The 18,936-nt window shown below is 53.1% G+C and overlaps 2 protein-coding genes and 1 long non-coding RNA gene across 5 annotated transcripts in view; 2 read left to right on the top strand and 1 right to left on the bottom strand.

Moving 5' to 3' along the window:
• Positions 1-18,936, bottom strand: part of LOC309644559 — a 32,510-nt gene that overhangs the window by 5,286 nt on the left and 8,288 nt on the right. The gene's annotated exons all lie outside the window — the stretch shown is intronic.
• Positions 15,947-17,038, top strand: LOC309644552 (neuroendocrine secretory protein 55-like; the record flags this gene model as incomplete). Its single annotated transcript, XM_082428345.1, has 1 exon — positions 15,947-17,038. Exon 1 carries the CDS (start codon positions 16,304-16,306, stop codon positions 17,036-17,038), a length of 735 nt encoding a protein of 244 aa, XP_082284471.1. The 5' UTR covers positions 15,947-16,303.
• GNAS (GNAS complex locus) overlaps positions 17,023-18,936 on the top strand; it is a 67,287-nt gene continuing 65,373 nt past the window's right edge. Inside the window, exon 1 of the mRNA XM_082428300.1 lies at positions 17,023-17,080. Coding sequence (XP_082284426.1) covers positions 17,038-17,080 — 43 coding nt within the window. The 5' untranslated portion in view covers positions 17,023-17,037. The remainder of the gene's footprint in view (positions 17,081-18,936) is intronic.

Below are 18,936 nucleotides of genomic sequence, written 5' to 3'. Positions count from 1 at the left end.
CGCTGGCGGCTATCAGAAGTCGGACCTAAACACATCTGCGCGGTGGAGACACAAGCCGTCCCTGGGGGGGCTCAGGCCTGGGGGCGGCTTCCACCTCCACTCGGGGTGGGGGGGGGCGCGGCTGTGCACCGACGAGGTTCTGCTGCTGACAGCAGCAGCGACGCTTGGCGGCTTGGTCCCCCAGAGCCCCGGGCCTTCCGGGGGAGGGAGGAAGCGCCCGGGCAGATGAGCCGTGGCCCAGGGGCGCGGGGTGGACGGGCAGGGCACTGAGCCTGGCACTCCGGTCTGTCTGACACCCAAAACCAGGGGCCTGGACCACAGGCTCCATCCTCACCCCGTCCCTCTGAGCGGGGGGCTCAGTCCTGCCAGCCTCCCACCTCCAGACCCGTCCTGGGCACGTCCCCTGCCCCCGGCACCTGCTCCGAGCCCTCACCTGCCCCTCCTCCGCCCGCCAGGGCCTACCACTCACTCCATGACCCTCCTGCTCCCTCTTCACATGCTGGGCTTCTTCCCAGACGCTAATCCTGCCCAGCTCTGCCGACCAAATCTAGCTATGGCGAAGTGGTGTCCTCCAAATCCCCCTGCCCCTCTACCCTGCTGCCGACTGGGCTTCCATTTGTCCTGGGACATTTAAAAATATCTGTCCAGCCTTGGCATATAGAACCCAATACCCCCAGCTGTTTGAATACCGGGGCCTCACTCGGCCAGCACATGCCTCCGCTTCCAGTAAACGCGTCAGCTGACCCGGAACACGGGGTCGGCCGAGCCCTCCGTCCCCATCCCGCCACTCTTCGCTTGGCTCCTGCATCAAGTGTATTGCCAGCTCGAGCCCATTCCCGACCCTACAAGGAGAAGACAGGCGCGGGCTGGGGGGCCTCTGAGCCATCTGTGTGCCCGTGACACGGAGCACATGCCGGGAGCGTGGTGTGATGTCTATCACAGCTGTCCCTCTCTCCCTGGCTTCCGACCCCGACGGGCCCCGTGGCCCTGGTATTAATATAGCACAAAGGGGACCAGCAGCTGGCCGTGGCAAAATCTTTCCACACGGACGGTGATAACTGACATCACACTGATTTGGGGCCCGTATGTTCCAAACGGGCATTCTTTTAGAAAGACCGTGGCTGCAACCTGCCTGGTCACTGGAAATGTGTCCAACTTTGCTTTGGGAACTGGGGACATCGCCACTGAGCAATCGGGGGGCCGGAACCCAAACGATGGGTGGTGGCTTTAGGAGCCTCCTGGGGCTCACAGGAGTTAAGGGTCCCCTCCCCTGGCAAGGGTCCCCTCGGTCTGTGCGGTGATTAAACGCCTCGTGGGGAAGAGGCAGGGAAAGCAGGGCCCGTGACCCTGACACGCACTCCCTAGGGGTGGAGGAGGAGGGCGGCTTCAACAGACCCCAAAAGAACTCAGGAAGAGTGGGTGCAATGAGATGATTTCTGGGATTTAGATGCTTTAAAGGCCGCTGGAGAAAAGGTTGGGGGTGACGAGGGAAGCAGGGCGCTGGGGCTTATGGCCACGCAACTGTGCAGGGGCCCTGGGCCTCAGCTCCGCCTGCCTCATTGCTGCCTCGGGGCGCTTGGAAATTCCCATTGCAACTTTATAAATATACACGTGAAAACAATATTCAGCAAAAGTTTGCTGAGGGCCTAGTGTGCACTGGAACTCTCCGGGCGCCGGTGAGCCTGTACACACAGCAGAGAAGCGAGCAGGCCCTGGCGGTCCACGGCACGACGGGTCCACTCCCCGCACACCCTGGACTGGTGTCAGATGTCCCTTCCACTGATGCAGACCTTTTAAATTTAGTGTTTAAAAATCCTACAATGAGCCCTGTAACCCTCCAGCCGACCCAAGGAAGCACAGTCAGTCACCTATCGACTAGAACCCCCTGCTCCCCTGCCCTGCCCACCTTCTCCGCAGAGGCAACAAAGATGTCAGCTGGGGTTTATCGTGTGCTTATCGTGAACATCATTTCGGCTTCCTCATGCATATACTAATTGCTTTTGAACTTTATGAAACGCGGATCCTACCACGTCTGAATATGGACTTTGAGGCACAGGCTCTTTTCTGGCATTTTCTGGCAGCCAGTCAAGAACAGAGAGCACGATGGAAGGAAAGACCCCACTGCCCCACGGAATTCCCAGAAAAGCCCCGAAGGAGAGGAGAGGCCGCGGCTCTGAGGGGAGAGGGCGGCCCTGCGAGACGCCCGGCGGGAAGGAAGAGGGGCCCAAGCCTGAGTGGCCCTGCTTGCGATGCGGCTCGGCCGAGGCCAAGGGCACAGGGTGAACCCTCCCGGAGAAGCATGTTTCTTGGCTGCGTCTGCAAACAAAAACATGCGAAGTGACGGCAAATGTCACGGTAAAGGCAGAGCAAGACAACTACATCTGTCGATTTATTATTAGAAGGCAAATGTCATGGAAAGAAAATCCACCCCGAGCCATTCGGTCCTGTTGAAACTCCACAGGGTGCAGCTGGCTGGAACCAGAATCCTTCCCACCACGCCTCCGCTAGGAGCGGCCTTGCTCCATCCTGGGGTCAACTCTAATTTGTCCCCTTTGATGGCAAAAAGTCACTGGCGAGGGAGACAGGAAGACCACCTGTCTTCACAGCCTCCCTGGGGTCCACGTGAGTATGTGTCTCGGAGAAGAGGGCACTGGGCTAGATCCAGGCGGCGGCCGAGGCGATTGTGAGGGGCACGAGGCAACAGAGGGGCGGTCCGTTTTAAGAGCTACTCGCTGATCTCGGCGTGTATTTAAAAAATACTCAGCCAGGGGCTTCCCTGGTGGCGCAGTGGTTGAGAATCTGCCTGCCAATGCAGGGGACATGGGTTCGAGCCCTGGTCCGGGAAGATCCCACGTGCTGTGGAGCAACTAAGCCCGTGAGCCACAACTACTGAGCCTGCACGTCTGGAGCCTGTGCTCCACAACGGGAGAGGCCGCGACAGTGAGAGGCCCGCGCACCGCGATGAAGAGTGGCCCCCGCTCGCCACAGCTGGAGAAAGCCCTCGCACAGAAACGCAGACCCAACACAGCCAAAAATTAAAAAAAAAAAAAAAATACTCAGCCAGAAGCTAAGTGACGCTGGTATAATTTTCCTTTAAAACCAAACTCATTTACGTGAAGAAAGCAAGTCGGTTTAAAGAAAACTATTACGTGCTTAGAGGCTGGGGATGCGGCAAAACTCGCGAAGGCAGAACAGAAATATGTGAAGTCTGAGCACAGATGATCTCGATATTTCTAAGAGACTGTTGTAAAATTTTTTCTAACTTCTAAGGTACTGTTGAGCTCAGAAAGTTTTGACTATGTTCTCTGCCTAAAAATGGCCATTCCACAGAGCAGGCCAGCCACCCCAGCCTGGACTGAGCCTTCTCTGCTCGAGGCCCTGTGCTTCGGGGCGTTTCCACGGCTCTGCGGGCCCAGAGCCCACCCCGCTACCCACTGCAGCTGCTGCCAAAGGAAGCCCCAACAAGGGGGGTCGCTGGGCTCAGCTCTCGGTCAGGAACCCCAAGGAACCCCTGGAGAAGCTCCTGTTTCTCCTCTCCTGACTTTGTTCTTTTCCCCAAGTTTCCACAACGACCTCAGAAAGAAACACAGATGAACAAATGTCACTCTTCATGTAGGCAGTTCACCCAACTTAACAGGTGCTCTCAACGGCAGACCTTGCTCTCATCACACACAAGTCTATTTTAAAAATACTTGAAATGGGAACTGACTCTTTTAAACATGTTAAAAATAATTATATTATTGTTCACTGTATTACCTCATTTATTTATTTATTTGTAGTGTCACATTATTAGTAACAGTATTATTATTATTAAGGAAAAGCCAGGTGCCCATACAGCCCAGTTTGCCAGGGAAGTCCTGCCTTACCTGTCATCCCAGTATCCCCCCGCAGTTAGCACTGCCTTGCACACTCAAACATGTCCCGGTTGGCTGACAAATGATTAGGTCACCCTAGTCACGCACCAGACGTAACATGTCTACGTCTGCAGTGAGTAGGGTGGGAAGCAGGGGAAGGACAGAGACCTGGATTTCAAAGGCTGGAGGGCATTCTTTAAATCATGGCCATTCCCAGCTTAAACTGTCTAGATCCGGGATTAGGAGAGGAGGTCTCCCACTCAGGTTCAAAACAAGCCAGCGCGGCGGAGCTCTCCACCCCGAGGTAGTGCTGTGAATGGTGCTGTTTCTAAAGGAGCTCAGTTACCTTCAGGAAGAACTAAAAGTGGCCCCGACCCCAGCACACCCGGCCTCTCTCTTCTCAGATCTTTCAGTGGGGTTTCCCGCCCCTTGTCTTCGTGGCAGATCTCTGAAACGAACTTCACTGAAGTTCAAGGTTTTTTCTTGACTGGTTCGAGACAAGAATGATGAAGCCAAGGTCACAGCCCCAGAGGCCCAGCCCCGAGCCCTCACTCCCAACCCAGGGAGGTCTGGGTTCTCTGGGTCAGAGGAACGGGGTGGTGTTGAGAGTGGGGACACATGCACCGCTGGTGGGGACAAACTGGCGGCCTCGTACTGAAGGGCGGCTGAGCCAGAGCCCCGTGTCTACCTGGGACCCAGCAGTCCCACCGCTTGAGCTCGACCCGAGAGAAACCCCTGTGAACGCGCACACGGAGCAGGTGCCGGGACGGGGGCAACGCTCTTCCAACAGGGACCAAGCGCACGTCAACAGGGAGGTGACTGTCAGTATCTTCTATTCAGACCAGAGACAACGGGTGACAATCCAGGCAGCTTTCGGAAACCAGTGCAGAAGGGTCTCTAAGATACGGGGCCAAGTGAAAAGCCACAAAGTGGCATAGACGCCGCTTGTGTTTTTTTAAAAAAGCCATTTTTCTGTGGAAACTGGCCGGTAACCTCAGGGGGATTCGAGAGGTGGGTTATGGAGCCCGTGGATGGTGGAGGGTCACTAAGGCAGCCTTTAGCCTTAGCTCTAGTTAGTATTTTTAACTTCTTATGTAATGTATCTAATTCATATGTTCCACATGTAATTAAACATTAAATCTTTTAAAGTAATGGCTGGGAGAAGCTGCTAATATACCACGGGTTTCATGGAGCAGACATCCTGAGAAAGGGTCTTGAGGAAGATTAACTTGCCTTTCTTGTACCTAATTCCCATATTTGAGGGACGAGCTTTAGGTAATAACTGGTACTTATGGAGTTGGCTGGATATTTGAATAACCGGCAGAAAAAGAGAGTGTCGCCAAACAATCTTCGCTTTAACCGCGCCCAAGTCCTTCTCCTGGCTGCCGTGTGGACTTTGCCAGGCTTGATTACTAAGGGCATGGTATAGTTCTATTTCTAGCTTCCAAACACTTGTAGCCAACTCTTGCTTTGCTCTTTCTTTAATAAGGAGCCGGCAGAATGTCAGTTCTAAAGTGATCAAGAAAAGAATGTGAAGCTGTGAACTGCCCATTTGGATGCTGACGAAAGATAGATCTGGAATCGGGGGCTGACATCCGAGCCCTTGGCTCGCGTTCCGTGTCTCCGTGAAGGCCCCCGGTTGGCACAGAGAACCAGGCACTGAACCTGGACCACAAAAGATCCCGTCTGAGAGACGGCTTTGCCACTAGCTGGCAGGTCCCACCCACCTCTGAGCCTGTTTCCTCACCTGCACAGCCAAGGAGCTAAGATTTGGTCTCCCAGGTCCCTTCCAGCTCGGGGACAGCTTCTGTCCTCCATGGGGGTGCCCCTCCCTGGTGCCCCCCTTAACGCCAGATTCCTTCTGCTCCCACGGCTGCCCTTCCGTCGAGCTCCAGACCCATGACCTCTTTCTGCCTAGTCGACTCTTCCTCACACGTGGTCCAAAGGCACTTCTAACTCCACAGGTTAGGGACTTCCCTGGCGGTCCAGTGGTTAGGATTCAGCGCTTCCACTGCGGGGGGCACTGGTCTGATCGCTGGTCAGGGACTAAGAGCCTGCGTGCTTCGCGGCATGGCCAAAAAAAAAAAAAAAAAAGACCCTAACCCCACAGGTTAGTTAGAATGGCCGCCTCTCACCCCACTCACCCCATCAGAACTCGAGGTCCCCCGTCCCCTCGAGCCCAGGGAAAGGCACTGACTTGGGCCAGTTCCGCCAGGTGTCATCCTTCACCCAGCCAATGCCCCACATCCATGCTGCTGCCAGGCCTTGTTGGTCAACCTCCTAAATAGCTCTCAAAGCCGTGCTCCCAGCCGCCACCATCTCTCTGCCCCTCAAATTCCATCCCCCTACCCCGCGGCCAGAGAGACTTTTGAAACCGACAACTTGATGACGGCACCTCCTGCCCATCAGGACAGAGGCTTCCCTGTTCAAGACACAATAAAGACCGCATATCGTCCTGCCAGGCCAACGAGGCCCTGCGTGGCAGCCCCTGCCCACCCTCCAGACCCAGCTCACTCTGTGCCCCAGTTCTGCTGACCTTCGGCTGGTTCCCCTAACACGCCATCCTTTCCACTAGAGGGCTCGTGAACACGCTATTCCTGACCTTGGAACCGTACGCCCGACCCCCACCCCACGTTCATCCTTCAGTTCACAGCTCAAGTGTGCACACATCATTTTCTCAGGAAAGTATTCCCTGACGTGCCCAGATCGAGGGCAGCTTCCTCCGCCGTATACTCTGAAAATAAAAAAAGCACGTTTCTTTTCCAGTGCCCTTAGCTCGAGTCGGGTTGTAATGAGAACCTCCTTCACGTGGTGATTCATTGTTTCCAGATCCCCAGCTCTGGGTGGAGAGACAGGGTCGGAGAGAGCTCACCTTCATATCCTGGTGCCTAATACAGAGTATGGCCCATAGTGGGTACTCAGTGCATTTCTGTAGATCAAACTATGGCTTCTAAGACCTTCCATCGAGAGGCCACAAAGAGCTCATACAGCTTACTATCAAAAAAACAAACAACCCAATCAAAAAATGGGCAGAAGACCTAAATAGACATTTCTCCAAAGAAGACATACAGATGGCCAACAGGCACACGAAAAGATACCGAGTATCACTAATTATTAGAGAAACGCAAATCAAAACTACAATGAGGTATCACCTCACATCAGTCAGAATGGCCATCATTAAAAAGTCTACAAATAACAAATGCTGGAGAGGGTGTGGAGAAAAGGGAACCCTCCTACACTGTTGGTGGGAATGTAAGTTGGTGCAGCCACTATGGAGAACAGTATGGAGGGTCCTTAAAAAACTAAAAATAGAGCTACCATATGACCCAGCCATCCCTCTCCTGGGCATACATCCAGACAAAACTATAATTTGAAAAGATACCTGCACCCCTATGTTCACTGCAGTGCTATTTACAATAGTCAGGTCATGGAAGCAACCTAAGTGTCCAATGACAGATGAATGGATAAAGAAGATGTGATATATAAGAGGGCACTAAGAGACAAGACCCAACATGACTGGTCTCTCCCACTTTCCATTAGGTCCTTTCTGCCTCGCTGGGCTCCTCCCAATCCTTACCATCACTTTCCTGCTTCTTGACCTTTACCACCACCGTCAGTGACAGCTACCCTACCACTGACTGAACTCTCATTTCAGCAGCTCAGTACCAGTTTGCTTGCTATCAACCACTACTAAGCACTTCCTATTTCTTTCCTCATTTGTTCACCTCCACAACCCTGGAAGGCAGGTTTCTTTGGACCCTAGAAGGATCTTATTTTGCAACTGTGGAGGCAGAAGACCAGACAGGTAATGCCACTGGTTATCTATGAAGCAGAAGGAGGCAAGGTGTATATTCAGCCCAGCTGGTCCCAAATCTGGCTTCTTGCTTCTCATCCCAACTCCCTCTGTTGAGTTCCTCTCATTGGATACCATCTTGTTCCCTTTTAAAACCCACCTAAATACTATCAGAGAAAAGACATTAAGACAAAATCCCTTTAAAGAAAGAAACACAAGGAGATGCCCCATTGCACCCATCTCATTTAGAAAAGGAGCAAAGATTCTTGTCTCTCACATACTTTCAGAGAACATGGCGACACACAAAGGAAGGGTGAAGAAACCAGAAAAAGATGAAAGAAGAAATAAAAACACCAATTTAACTAAATGATATGGCTAACTAGAAGACAAAAGAATAAACAAAAAATTATTTTAAATTTTAAAAAAGCCCAGAATTACCAAATATCACAAAACTGTGGAGTCGGAAAGGACATGAGTTGGAAGTTCCTGATTTTGAGATTTCAGATGATGCTAAAATTTCCAAATAAATATGGAATGCCAACCTGAGTTGCCACCCAGTTTTTCTTTTTTTTCAATATGCTAAGTAAAGTCATGTAAAAAACTAAATAAATACCAAATTTAAAAACAAAATCTTAAAACAAAAAATCCCATATTACTATCCATTGTCATTCAAAAAGAAATGACACTGAAATACCAAAAGGTAGGATGCTTATGCAGCCTCCATCTCAAGGACAGTCCCTTCCCTGAATAAATTTAACCTGATGAAACCCCCACTACATCATCTTTATTTTTCTCACTTCACTGCGCATTGGCATTTGGCAACCACCGACTTAGCTCAACTCTCTCCCTTGTGCGGGATTGCCTTCTACAATATCCTCCTGCAGCAACCTCCTCTGAGCCTTTGCTCGAGCAGGCTCCTGGTTGCCTCATAAGCCAATCAATTCTAAAGGTAGCAGAATAGGAGAAAAACGCACAAAAATCAACACCATTCCTATAAACACAAAATAAACAACCTGAATATAATGATAAAAGAGAGTCCGTTCACAGTAGCAATAAACATATCAAATACTTGGGAAATATATGATATATATTCACATATCAAACTCCACATATATACATCAGAATTATATAAAGAAAACACAAATCCTTAATGGGAGAAATAGAAACTCAAACGAAGAGAGAGACCATACTTCCGGCTGAAGGCTAAACACAGAAAAAAATGACGCTATTTCCTAACTTATAGATTAAATGAAATTCCAGTCAAGGCATCACCAGGGTCATTACGGAACTTGACAAGAATGATTCTTAAATTCTTTTTTCCTTTTTTTTTTGGCTGTGCTGGGTTTTCGTTGTGGCGTGAGGGCTCCTCTCCAGTTGTGGCGCGCGGGCTTAGTTCCCCCGCGGCGTGTGGGATCTTAGTTCCCACATGGACGTGAGGATGGAACCTGCGTCCCCTGCATTGGAAGGCGGATTCTTAACCACTGGACCACAAGGGAAGTCCCGAACCTTAAATTCTATAGAAAAATAAATGGACAAAACCATCAGAGGAGTCTGAGATAATACGCAGTAAGAAGATTCTTGCCCCAGCAGATCTTAAAATATAGCATGAAACGATGATCATTAAGGCTGTAAACCAACTAAACCATTGGGGAATGATGCCACAGGTTAACAAACAGGGCAGAAGTAAACTCGCTACCAATAAAAGATACACAAGCTGCACTATGCCACCGTAGTCTTGAGGACAGACTGATGTTTTTCAAAACCTTCCCATCTCAATTTGGAATAGGAAGTTTCAGAGTTTTTTTTTTTTTTTTAAACTAATTAAGCAACATCAGAAAACTTCAAAGTGACAAAGATGAAGATTTCCTGACAATCTAGAAAAACCTTTCGTATTCCTGTGTGTTTCGTATTCCTGTGTGTTTTGAATTCCTGTGTTTTGAATTCTTAGGGCCATCTCAAGCTCCCACCTCCGAGGCTGTCCAAAACACGATTTGAAATTCCTTAGACTCATCTTGTTCTTTAGTTATGAGTGTGAGGGTGGGGTGGCGGAGGTGCCAGGGAACCTTCTGGGCTCCTTAGTCAGGGGCCGCGGCCCACCGGCCCAGCACCCAGCAGGCCCCACAGGGCCCTCTTGCTGTTCTCGGCTTCCTAACTACACGGATGGTTCTCAAGGGCAATTAGACCTGAAGTCCTCACTTGCCGCAAATCAATCAGACCTCAGCGATCTGGAAAAACAAAAGTCTTGCTCTTCCTTCTTCCCTCAGGAGTGAAGAGGTGGGAGGGAAGTAACGGCTCTTTTAGGAAGGAATTTCTAGACCAGCAAAGGGGAAAACTCCCAATTTACAATGATTTTTAGCCAAAAAAAAAGGATGAAGGTGGGAGGGTCCAGAAGTCATCATCACCAGACAATAATGAGTTTTCATTTCTGATCTGAGAAGACCTGTTCTTTTTTTCTTCTAGTTTTGTGACATCTTCTTTACCTTGGGTGGTTCACGTCTAACTGTGGGCCCTGCTGGGACCTGTATTATCCTGGCACTGGAGGTGACCTTGTCCATCATCTGCCCCAACATCTCAGGACCCTCATGCACAAGGGAAGAAGCGGGGGGTAGGCCTCCACCAGAAGCAGGAAGCAGAGGTCGGTCACCTGGACCACACCTGGCCATGGACCTGCCGACAGGGAGCTGATCCAGAGCATTCCCTGGCCCCTGCCTGGCTGACAGGTCCCACAGCCTCGGGGTGCCACAGACCCTCACACCTGTGCGGGCAGGACGGCCCTTCCCCGACTGCCACGGGGAAAAACAAAGCCGAGAGCAAGTAACAAATACCTTAGAATCCTCTTCAACTCAGAGCACCGCCACGGTGAACGAGGCTGATTCCCCCAGTTATGAGGACGGGCTGATTACAGAGCCCAGCATCATTTGCCTGAAGATAATTGCCTCAATTCTCCACTTCACTTTGCACATATAGAAATAGTCCCAATCTACCGAGGCCTCAATGACTAGATATGTAAAATTGGTCTAATCATGTCTTGAAGAGCTTGGGCTGAAAGGACAGCTCTGAGTGCCATCCTGAACCAGGACACCAGCGAGACTCTCTCCCTCGGCCCCGCTGCTGCCTCGCTCCCCCACCAAGCCTGAAGGGGTGAGTCAGACCCTCAGCAGAGGACAGAAAAACAACCTTGAGGCTCTCTGTCAGTGCCAGTGGCCGGGGGACCAGGTGGGAGACTGGACGAAAGCTAAACCACGCGCCGCAGGACGGTCCTGACAGCTGAGTGAGTGGTCCTCTGCGATCAGCAGTGTTTTCAGCCACCGCCCACTAGCCTCAGGAGGGGCAGCTGGGCAGGGCAGAGGACACAGCGGACACCAGCGCCACCTGGGCCACGGGCAGCGCTGGCCACAGGAGAGCACCAGGCAGGCTGGGGCAGGGCAGGTGACAGAATCCAGTCGCCATTTCTCCAGGACAGAGCCAGGCAGAGGGCCAGAGTCCAGTGTGAAGCAGGGACCACATCACATGAAAGCTGAGAGCCAGAGCCAAAGCAGAGGAAGGGAGGCACCACGCCCCAGGAGGACCTGCCCACCCAAGCTTACATTCTGCCTGGGGGAGGGGCCTTCCAGACACTTCCTGTTGGATTAGGAGCCTAGAAATTGCTCCTCCCATGACAGGAGTAGGTAGGTAGGCAGGCAGGTGGATGTAGCGTTGGTAGGATTACCTCGACAGCACACAAAGCCAAGAGAAAAGAAGGGCCATTCCTGAGAGGACGACCCAGCAGCTCTGCACAGGGACACAGCTCACTTCTGATCCTATCTCCCTTTAAAAACGAAGGGCACAAACAGAACATTGTAATCCCAACAAAAGCCTGGACAGAAGCCAGCCATGTCAAATAGATGATGATTTCCCCCTATTGTTTGCTTCTGGCTCTAGATGGCACACCCCCAAAATCACAAAATCAGGAGCCCGGGCTTGTCGCCCTTTCTACTGGTGAGAGCCGACAGATACCAGCGCCGTCTGAGTGACAGCGACGTGGTGCCCCAGAAAAGCGAGCCAAATGCTCTTGTACTGTACCCAGACCTCTTTGGGGGGGGCGCGCAGCAAGGCAATGCCAAATTCCCAGTGGGCTCGAGCCTTTCTGGCTGATTGCCACAGTCAGTGGTGGGGAGCACGTCATACTCCCTGAGTTCATTTCTACCCAGAGGAAAGTTTGAAAAGCTCGCCATCTCTAAAAATAGTCCTTATCAATGATTGTCCAAAAAAATGTGTTCAAGAGTGATTGTACCCACTCGCCTGGCGAAGCAGAACCAAACTTTCGTGTCTCATCTTGGAAAACGTGTTGGTGCCGAGGGGACCCATGACAATGGCCTGGCGAGCCTTTGGAGAATTCACGTGAGTCATCTGTCTCCCCTAGAGTGACCAGAACAGGGCTTCGCACACAGTAGGCGTGCGGGAACAGGTGGCTTGAAAGCACTCCTCTAACGGGCTTCGGAAAAAAAGAAAAGAAAACCTCACAGTCAGACGAGGTAAAAGCCCACCTCTTTCAGAAAACCACCAGATGAACTCTCCCTGATTGTAACCACGGGCAGGCAGCTTCCCTCCCTGGTGTATCTATCTGGCGAGGATTTAGAATGTGGCACCTGTTGGCAATCCACTCTTTAATAGTTGGGGGCATTTCACATTGATATGCATGTTGTCAGATGACAGGGGTTGGTCACTTCTCAATCACCTCCGTCTCCCCACGATGCCTGGAAGAGTGTCTTGGTCACAGAAGTGACTCCACGTGTGATTGCTAAATAGCCAATTTCACTTTTAATTTCCGAGACAGCTCAGGGAGGGGAGGCAAAGAGGCCCGATACAATTAATAGACAGAGACGGATTTCTTTGCTTCAGCAAATGAGCTGCGGAGAGGAGAGTCACAGAGCCCTACCCTGGTCACAAAAGGTCCACCACTGGCCGAGGCTCCATCTCTGACACCTGTTTGCTCGTGTCCTGAAACTGCCACCCAGACATTCCTTCCTGCTGCTGAGCCACTTGCACTTTCAAATGCTTCTAAAATAGAAGCCGAGTCGGAAGAGCATGTCCATCAATAGAGCCCCCGAGCCCCTCTCCCAGGGCCTCCAGATCCCTTTCATGGAACCAGAATCTGACTTGAAAAGAACTCGGTGAGCGTGGAGTTCTAATTCCACCTGGCTCAGGAGTCCCAGGGAAAACATCTCTAATATGTGGTCATCTGTCCTTTGATTTAACGCCGCTTCTGACAAAGAGCCAACCATCTCCTGACAGCCGTTCCATTTCAGAGCCCTAATTGTTGGAATATCCTTCCTTGGGCTGAGCTGAAATCTGCCTGTTGAAACTGCCTCCCATAGGTTCTAATTTTGCCCTCCCGAGCCACATAAAATACATCTTAATGCCTTTTCCACAGGATAATCCTTTAAGGGGCTGAAGACAATATTCTTCACGATTCATCCAAATAAGAACCTGATCGTAATGAACTGGGAGCTGCGCTTTCCCGTCCAATGGGTTCAGGAGCCTCCCTCTGGCAGAGCCCCGCCGGTGATATACGTCCACATTTTATTCACCGCAGACAGACAGAGCCCCTCGTTCCTTCGCCTGGTAACAACCCGAGGCCGTTCATCACCCACTTGCTCCTTTTAGAAATTCACTCTGCAGCAAGCACTTTTAAAGTCATGCACGTAATGCGTTTTAAAGAGCGCTCTCTGCACAGAGCCGTTTGCTCAGCCTCGGCACTAAGCGCGAGATGGAAGAGTATTTCAGCGAGGCCCTCCTGCTCCCAGAGCCCGAGTCGAATGTACGCCAGAAATGTATCTGTAACTATACATGACTGGGGCTCTAAATGCAGTGCTTTGTTAAATGTTCATTTGCTGATTAAAATGCATCTTGCGAAGAAAGTGCATTAGTAATGCAGAATCTAGTCCAAAAATACGTATTATGTACTGCACATTTTTTAATAATGCAGGCAATCTCGGTGTATCTATATTAGTGGATCGGCTCCGGGCTGCCAGCTCCATTATAGGCAGAAAGCACTCCTTTTGCAAAACGAAGTACTTTCTTATGTACACTAAAGAATCATAATCCACCTCGTTGCTGACAGCTGGCATTTGTCTCCATTGAAAGGGCATTCAGCAGCACCCACATATTCCTGATTTTTTCCCAATGTGCCCTGAGAACCACTTGAATGATGTCTTTATGTTCCACTCACTGTCAGGGGGGCCGCGCTGATTGAAGAAAGAAAGTGGGTGGGTCAGTGTGAGCAGAGCCTTTGGAAATGTCTCAGGTTGGGGCTGAGAGACCAGGATTTGAGATCTGCAGCTCCAAAGGGCCCTGTCCCGTGTCCCCTAATACCATCCACATGATGACTGGAGCCATGCAGAGACCTGTGATGATAAAACCCTTTCAGTCGCTCTGCAAAGCGGTAAGGAGGAGAGCACAACGAGAACGCAGACATCTGTCCTTTGACGAGGTTTGCAATCAATCCCACTTTATTAGACCAATCAGTATTTTAATGCTACAAACTAACTCGAAGAAAACAAGATGCAAGATAGACACAGCCAAGAAGACAGGGCAGGAGCATTCAAGACCATCCCCAGCGAAGATGCAGAAACAAAACCTCCACATGTCAGAACGGTCGCTAGGATCTCACTAAGGTCTTCACTCTGGGCTCAACAGCTCTAAGGCAGGCATGGTGCGTGAGGGACAAGGGGGAGTCACGCCACATCGAGGAACAGCTGTGGGTGCAGGACACTTCGGGCACCAGCAAGCAGTGCCCGGAGGGGACACCTGGCGGACCACCTCAGAAGGGAAGGCAGAATTACCTCATGGACTCTTCAAGTTTCCCCCATGTTGATTCAAAGACAAGAAAAACCACCTGTCCCACCTGTAAAGCCTTGTTGTTGCCTCCACAGATTCTAGGAAGATGGTTTTGCTCTGAGTTGTACCACCGGTGGGCCTGGCACAAGGGCAAAAGCGATGCTCCGTACTCTAACGGGGAGGGCACGCACAACCGAGAAGCAGCGGTCAGGTTACAGCTGGAGCCCCAGAGCTTCCGAAGTTCCATCCCGCCTGGGCAACGACCGCTCCAGGGAGACACGGAGCTCGTTTGATTTTCCAGGGCTGAGCAAGAGATGGACTCATTTCCTTTGGGGTTCAACGACATGACCTAGGGTGTCTAGCTGTCCCTTAGCCCTAATGCTCTGGTTGATCCAATAATTTTCTCACTAGAATGCACGCCGGGTTAAACAATGTTGGTGGGTAAGGAGGGAGTCCTGAGTGATTTAATGCTCTTAGTAACAGCAGATTAATCCTAAGTATCCTTTCCGTAATGTAAGATTTTCTTCTCTTTCCTTTTCTTCTTACTCTATCTTCAGCACCTAGAACAGAGCTTGGCATGTGCTAGGCACTCAATACTTGTTGAATGAACTCACTTGTTGAATGAACTCACTTGGTTGAAAACCTATTTATGAAAAGAGCTTTGAGTGGTACCCAGCGGTCTCCTTGATAGCTGATCGCCCTGCAGCGCCCCCCAGGGGCAGAGAATTGGCTGCATCTACTGAATATCAGCACAGATATTAAGTAGTGGTTCCAGCTTATTAGACTTTCGGCACATGTTCTCAGCTAGAGCTCAGGGTGGCCCACCAACAGGCTTGGGGACGTGTAAACCATCACTCCGACTGTCTGTGGGGGTCCTTCTTAGGGAAGATGCTCATCTATCCATCAGGTAACTAATTAGTCTCTTGAGACCGCATTGGTGGTTGGGGGGATTGGAAACTGCTCAGATTACGGTCACTGTACCAGGTCTGCCAAAGGTGATCTCATGATTAATGATTGCCTGAGGTTACCATGCTCAGACTATTGAGCCCCTGGAAAATGCCCGGAACCGCACCGTTAATACTGACGTACAGATGCTCATTCCTCCGGAATATCCGCAATTTTGCGGTCTGGTTTTTAGCTGCTTCGGGCTTTGTTCAACTTATCGATAACCCTGGAGAAGCTGGGGAGCGGTACGGACCCCGTGGAGAACCCATGCCCAGCTGCGCAAGCACTCTAACCTGTAGCTAGCTTGCTCCCTCGCTCCTTGGCACCCGCCAGGCCCCCAGCCGCTCCCATCGCCCAAATCCTTTCAAACAAGGTTCCCTCCTGCCACCTGCCGGCCCATTAGGGTCTACGCCTCGGGCTCGGCGCCACTGCGCAACTCGCGCGGAGCCGCCCCCGCCTCCCTACTGCACATGCCCGGCAGAAGTCCGGGCGCGCAACTTTGCAGAACCTCTCCGCCCCGTTTGTCTTCGCCTCAGTCTCCTCTTTCCTCTCCCAGGCGAGAGGACCAGCGGAGGCACCTCTCCCGAGTCTTAGGCTGCAGAGTCTAAGACTTAAAGAGAGGAGCCTGGGAGGAGACAGACTTTTCCTCCCCTTTTCCCATCCCTTCTTTTTGCCCAGAGAGGCAAATAGAGGCGCGGAGCTTTAGAAAGTTGAGTGGTCAAGAAGGTAGGTGCTTCCCTTTTTCTCCTCGCGCCGAGGTGGGGCTGGGACCTCCGCACCCAACTTCTTAACCTCGCGAGGAGCACCTTTTTCGGCTCTAGCAGCCGATGCTCTTAGGAGCTGCTCTCTGCAGAGCCAGAGGGTGGGTCGGATTCGCCGAGTGTGCGTGAGGATGGATCGCAGGTCCCGAGCTCAGCAAGGGCGCCGAGCTCGCCACAGTTACAACGATCTGTGCCCACCCCTAGGCCGCCGGGCAGCCACCGCACTCCTCTGGCTCTCCTGCTCCATCGCGCTCCTTCGCGCCCTTGCCACCTCCAGCGCCCGCGCCCAGCAGCGCGCGGCTGCCCAGCGCCGGAGCTTCCTTAACGCCCACCACCGCTCCGCCGCCCAGGTATTCCCCGAGCCCCCCGAATCCGACCACGAGCACGAGGAGGCAAACCGCGAGCTCTCCCTCCCCGAGTGCCTGGAGTACGAGGAAGAGTTCGACTACGAATCCGAGACCGAGACCGAGTCTGAAATCGAGTCGGAGACCGACCTCGAGACCGAGCCTGAGACCGCCCCCGCCACTGAGCCTGAGACCGAGCCCGAGGACGAGCGCGGCCCCGTGGTGCCCAAGCGACGCACCTTCGACCAGTCTCTCACTGAGCGTCTCAACGCCCTGAGGTTGCAGAGCCCCGACGCCTCCCCGAGTCGCGCGCAGCCCAGCACTCGGGAGTCTGAGAGCCCCAGACAAGGGGAGGAGCCCGAGCCCGAGGACAAGGATCCGAGGGACCCCGAGGAGTCCGAGCAGCCAGAGGAGGAGGAGAAGCAGCGGCGGCGCCGCTGCAAGCCGAAGAAGCCCACCCGCCGCGACCCATCTCCGGAGTCTCCTTCCAAAAGGGGACCCATCCCCATCCGGCGTCACTAATGGAGGACGCGCCCCAGATTCTCCTTGTTTTCTTTGACCCAGGTTGGTGGCCTACCGCTAAGCTGGGGAGTCTGGGGTCGGTGCAGGAGCGGCGGGAGGAAGGGAGGGAGAAGCAAAGGCAGGTTAGAAGGAAGGCGGGAAGAGAGCGGGCTCAGCTAGCTAGCCCTGGAGGCGGGGGCGCAGGGCGAGCTGGGAAGAGCTCCGCGAATCTCCCCCAGGGCGCTGGCGGGCGCCCGGGTGGCCAAAGGTTTGTTGGATGGAGGGGCGGCGGGGCGCTCCTCGCGCCCCTCTGGAGACAGCCTGAGGTCTCCGAGCTGGTGTCCAGGATGCAGGACTGAATTCCGAGAGCGCCCCAGGTTTCGAGCTGCACACCCAGAAGGCACGGGTAAGTCACTTGCTTTACGTGCTTTTTTCCCTCCTAGAGTAAGTAGTCTCAAACCAGTTGGCCTTGGCGGGTGCCAGAAACGTGGTTCGGAGGTGCTCGCGCCAACTTTCAGAAAGCAGAGCCGCCCGGCTGTAGCGACACTGTTGCAATTTGCAAATACTAGCCAGGCTGGGATTGGGCGACAACTCCGGAGACTGCCGGCTCCTGGGGAAAGTCGCGCGCGCACGCGCGAGCGCGCCGCTTAAGACGCTCGGAGCCTAGAGCTCAGGTCCCGTCGCTGTCAATTTGGAGCCGCCGGACCTCGGCGCCAGTGCCCCCCGCGGCTGCGCGCCGGTCCTGGCCGCCACCGCCCGTCTCCGGGCGCTCACGGGGCCGGAGACCGCAGCAAAGAGCGTGCGCACCTGCCCGCACGCCCCAGAGCTGACCTCTAAGAGCCGGCCGGCGGTTCCCCGCGAGTCACCGGTGCTTGGAGGGCAGGCAGAGGAGGTACGGGAGTCTTGGGAGGTGCCCAACGGGCTACCAGGGTTGGTGGCGTGGGCTTGGTCACGTCGGGGCATCGCTAGCCTTTTGGCGCAGCTAGTCTGGTGGTGGGGCTGGGTGCAGCTTGTCTGGAGAAGTCCCGGGCTGTTTGCGCAAGGGCCTGGGGATGTAAGAGAGGGGCTAAGAGGTCAGCGAGGTGGTCACGAGCGGAAAGGTAAAGCAGAACAAGGAACAAGCTGGAGAGGGAGTCGCGCCTATCACCAGGGAACCCTACAACGCGTCCCCAAAGAGCGCGGCACCCGCCGAGCTGGGGAAAGGTGTTGGATCCGACGCAAGTCCTTGGGCGATCGGTCGAGAGGGGGCAGGGGCCGGCGGCTACGGCAGCCTCGAGGAGGGGAGGGGAGGGGAGGCTGCGTGCACCGGCCATTTTCAGCTGGGGTGGAGCTAAGTTTGGAATCTGTAACCTGGAGGCGAAGCTGCCCTGGTGTCGGAGCACAAAAACGGCCGCAATCCGGTAACGCATCTTCGGTGCGGAAAGTGTGCCTTTCTCACCAATCCTGGGGGAAAAGACTGGTTAGTGAAATGTATTTACAAAACCTCACCCGATTTGGAAATTGGCCGTATCTTGGTGCGCGCGCGTCTCGTCTGGCGTTGGTTTGAGCTGTTCTGATGAGAATGATTGGGGGGGGGGGGGGGAAGTGAAACGTTTTGAGACTTGAAAAGACGGGTCAGGTTCTTACACTCCTGAGATAAGGTTGCGGCCAGAAGGAACACACGTTAAAGGGTCTTCCTTCCAGGTCTCTTCCCTGGGAAAGGCGTCGCGGAGCCCCAGAACTTAGTTACGCTCGGCTGCGGCGCTGACTAATGGCTGTTGGATGCTGTTCTGGTCTTCGCTAGTAAATACTGGGAAGGGGGCTTCCCTGGGCAGCGGGGAAATGTCCAGAAGTCTGGAGGCTGCCGAAGACTTGTAGAAGGGTCCGGTGTGCCCTGGCTTTGGCTTGAAAGCGTGAAACTGCCTAAGTGAAATGGGGCT

This window comes from Balaenoptera physalus (genome assembly GCF_965194825.1).
Source record: "Balaenoptera physalus genome assembly, chromosome: 16".
Classification (NCBI taxonomy): domain Eukaryota; kingdom Metazoa; phylum Chordata; class Mammalia; order Artiodactyla; family Balaenopteridae; genus Balaenoptera; species Balaenoptera physalus.
The sequence above is the reverse complement of the archived record's forward strand: the minus strand, read 5'-3'. Positions and strand labels throughout refer to the sequence as shown.